The sequence below is a fragment of the Eucalyptus grandis genome, chromosome 10 (genome assembly GCF_016545825.1).
Source record: "Eucalyptus grandis isolate ANBG69807.140 chromosome 10, ASM1654582v1, whole genome shotgun sequence".
Classification (NCBI taxonomy): Eukaryota; Viridiplantae; Streptophyta; class Magnoliopsida; order Myrtales; family Myrtaceae; genus Eucalyptus; species Eucalyptus grandis.
The window spans coordinates 17,714,130-17,718,315 of record NC_052621.1 but is presented as its reverse complement, the minus strand read 5'-3'; the positions used below and the strand labels follow the sequence as shown (position 1 = coordinate 17,718,315).

Genomic DNA, 4,186 nt, shown 5'->3' with positions numbered 1-4,186 from the left:
TGATAATCTTTATCTATTGATTTTCACTTATCATCATCATCGGACGGCCCTTTGTTTATATGTCCAGCACTTAGGATTGTTATTTAGTACTTAAATCTAAGCACTATATTTACAGTTTTACCAGACTGGATTTGAGTTAGAGAGTGAGTCGGTGACTTAATTTGCCACATACTTCTGCAGAACGCTCAATGCGGTGAACAAGAAATTTGTGCTGCCGAAAGTATTTTTTTCCTTGCCCTTTCTTTTGCTGCAGTAAGGCATATGTACAATCAACAGTGCAGGACTAAATCGAATGGCTGACCATGAGGATAAAATTAGGAACGTAAACCCTTCAAAAAGTAAACAGGGAAACTGCTTCACGTTTTCACCAAGCGGACTCTGAATATCAGGTTTTCCATCATTTGCTTTCCCCTCAAATTAGATCACAATCAGTTTATAAAGGAACAATACATTGAGTTACTGTGACTTCGATGGATGTCGTGATGAGGATGATCCCTCGGTACAAGATCAAGAATACAATCTGGATTTATAACAAGTCCAAAAAGGCAAAAAGGAATTGCAGGGGTTCTCTACTCGGCTGGACCAACCTTGCCACTTGCAGGAGCGAGAATGGCAAGGACAATAAATCCACCCAATACCACAACCAAGATACCCAGTGAGTTCATCAGCAAGGCCTCTGGAGAATACCGTGATATTACCTCCTTTGTCTGAAGGAATGTGGCCTTCTCTAGAAAGCCCGTGAGAGCAGTAGCAATGGCGAGAGCATAGATATAGACCCCAAAAAATACATGCCAAGGAAGTAAAGTGCCTCTGCTAGTCCTTGAGCCACCTGGGTACCAGTAGATCACAAATCCAAGTGCCCACTGAGGAGAAAAACAATGTGAAAGCTAAATCACTGCTTAAGATGCAGTAGCAAACACGAAAGACAATAGAATAGATTTTACCTGAATGCCGAATAAAAGAATGCAGCCGAGTCCCAACCAGGAATGCAGACTGTAAAAATTGTCGATGCCCTTTTCGTTATGAAACTTCCATGCAGCCCAGATTCCAACCATACTTAGACAGAAGGCGAGGAGTTGTAGTGTAAGATGAACTAATTTTTTAAAGCTCTTTCTTCCTGAAACTGTCTTGTATGCGAGCATGGCTGCACACACCAAATTTAACTGAGTAAACGGTAGTCTACCTTCCACTACAGTACTAGCTAATATGGTCATGGTTATCTGAATATCTAATGCTCTTTCCACCGTGTCTTTCATGCATGACCCTATACAGAGTTTATAAAAATTGCAGGGAAAAGAATTTACCTTCGCCATTCAGTAGAATGAGGCCAATCACCATTAAAACAGGATGGACCTATAACAATAAAAAGGAATCAAGGTTTATAATACAGAAAGATACAGATGCTACAGAGCTCATATTATTGCGATCCCACTCATTAGAGCTCTTCAGTGTATTGCAATTTTGTAAATCTCCGGCATCAATTTACATGTTTCAATTCAGGATAAAAATTCTTATCACAAAAATCATCTGTATGAAACTAAACCTAATGTACAAAGCAAATGCACAAGCATTGCTCTTGAACTGAATGCATCTTAGAACAGGAATGTGACGGGAAAAACCCCCAAAGTATGCTAGCATAAATAACCTCAGGTCTACCCCAATCCAGCACAGGATGTGATCCTGTATCTGTTTCGGTCTCTATTCTTCTTCTTGTTTAAGCAACAAATTTCCTTTTCTCTATTTTCATGATAAAGAACTTGAATTGCCAATAACTTAACTAAAGAAGATAACACATTCCCTTACCACAGTATTCTCATTTTGTTTGAAACTTTAGCTCCTAAACTGGCCCAAATGTCTATGTTCTACAAAAGCGTCTTCCATGCAATTTCCATTTTCACATTCCACCAGCAATTCCTAATGTTATTCGTATTATTCTGCTGGCTGGCTAGAAATACCAATTTAATTTCAATTAGCCACAAAACACTATATATCTAAACATTCCTGAATCCTTTTTGGCATACCTATGAATGTATATAAGTTCACAGCATTCAGCTAGGGAAGAATTCTTAGATCTTAGAAAGATATTGCGGCTTGAATTTAAATGGTGAATACATCAAGAAATCAACTGGTCATTATCTTATCCAGGTCAGCCTGTTGAACGATTTTAGCATCTGCACCTAGCCCATAGCAACCCTTTGATAAAGTAGGTCGACATGAACAAACATTGAAATACCAACCTCCAATTACAATCGGTTAAGATAGGGCTCGGGAAATACTAAAGCAAGTCCATCCATTTAATCAAAAATAGCCTGAAGACATCAATGTAGCATTTTGTGTAAACAATCTCTTAACCCACACGGGCACACCGGTCAACTAATTCTAATGATCATCAAGAGATTATAATTGATAAGCTTCACTAAACAATCAACATCCGACTCAGGAATCTCCATACCCCTCTCTCAACAACAACAGCCCAACCTCCAGCACTCACAACACAAGCATTACTCAAATTGGAAAAACCTTCTCAATCCGTGAACCAAGCTTCCAAGTCACAACCATCCAATGCACTCAGGCAAGAACGCGAAACGAACCGAATCAAACGATACCCAGAAAAAAGCAAAATGTACCCACCACAGAAAGCCAAGAACCCAAGAGCATCCATCAACAGTGACAACATATGCACTCCTCATTCAACACGGAAGATGGCGGAAGGGGAAATCTGTTTTTTCTGTGCGTGTGGATGTGAGAGAGAGAGAGAGAGAGAGAGAGAGAGAGAGTTACGTTGAAGATGAGATCTTTATCGTCAGAGACGAGGGCGAGTCCTCCTCTGAAATGGACAGCCCAAATAAGCACAAGAGAAATGATGGTAATTCCCATCACTCTTATGATCGGTACGATCGGGAATCTCACCACCGGTACACCCATTGCTGATCAATCACAGAGAGAGACAGAAAGAACAGAGAGTACAGTCTTGGGGGGTTTCACACCAAAAGGGGTTTGCTTGAAGAGGGATAGGAGCGTAAAGCCTTTGGAGTTTCACATCAAAAGGGGTTGCTTGAAGAGGCAGCGTGGTCTCTCTTTTACCCCTTCTCGTGGGGGAGCTCAAGAAAAGCACAGAATCTCAACTGCTCCCAGGTTGCAGGTTGTCTCCTTCCACTTCCAATAGCGAGACTTCAAGAAGAAGACGGCCGGGGGGCTTTTCGGTTTTCTTGCGGGGTTCGAATACGGCGACCGGTCTTCGCTTTCCCCGTTGATGACTTGCGAGATGACGACAAGTGAAATGCCCACGAACCAATGAGAATAATCGAATGACACATCGGGAGATCCACGTGGCAGTCCAAGTGCCAACGGGGCTTTATCGACAGTTGACTTTGAGAAGCTCCCTTGATTTCGTGAGAGGATCACAATTTTTTCCCAAATTTCAGCCTGGTGTTTCCCACATAATTCTCGCCCAGGGTTGCATGATTAATGATTTAGAAGAACACGATTTATATAATCTATAAATCATCTCATTTACCCTAATAGAGGCAAACATGATTGCATGATTTGGTTCATAAATTGTAAGTCAAATCCAAATGCGTTGATCACGAAGGGGTCCAATAAGTGCAGATTTTGGCAATTTCAAATTAAAAACTGATTTGAAAGGGAAAAAAAAAAAATTGATGTAATCATATCATTGGTCTCTATACTATTGCTCAAAGATTAAAATTGTCTCTCTACTTCTTCTTTTTTGCCCAAAATAGTCCTTATACATTTTCATATGGTTCACTGGTAGTCCTTCCATTAAAATGCTTAGGGCTGAGGTAAACGCATAACAAATATGAAAAACGAATGACACAGAAATATATGCAGGAACAGAGAGAAAGAGAGCGAGGGGGGACTAGGACATTATCATCGACGATCGCTTGACGCCTTAGCAGCAGTACCTATCTCAACAGCAATCGCCCTGCAAGAGGTGTACGACCGCCGCATGGCGGTTGGTTGGGGCAATCGTGCGTGATGGTGGTGCTTAACTCTAGATCTCAGATTTGAGATTTGTAAAAGAGGGAAGAGATGGTTCATGAGGCAAGCGTCCGAGGCGATGGCTATGGCGAACGGGAGGTGGTTTGTGAAGCGACAATGAACACACTCGAGTCAAGACTGGGCCAGGACAATGTACGTGCGACTAATGTCGACATGACTGTGC

The 4,186-nt window shown here is 41.4% G+C and overlaps 1 protein-coding gene across 1 annotated transcript; it reads right to left on the bottom strand.

Annotated features, from left to right (window-relative positions):
• Nucleotides 1-361: 361 nt before the first annotated feature.
• On the bottom strand, nt 362-3,229 carry LOC104422082 (probable transmembrane ascorbate ferrireductase 2). Its single transcript, XM_010034309.3, has 4 exons — nt 2,782-3,229; nt 1,305-1,353; nt 945-1,144; nt 362-863 (listed from the first exon to the last, which is right to left on the bottom strand). The coding sequence occupies exons 1-4, from the start codon at nt 2,923-2,925 to the stop codon at nt 570-572; spliced, it is 687 nt and encodes a 228-aa protein (XP_010032611.2). The 5' UTR covers nt 2,926-3,229; the 3' UTR covers nt 362-569.
• Between the last annotated feature and the right edge of the window lie 957 nt (nt 3,230-4,186).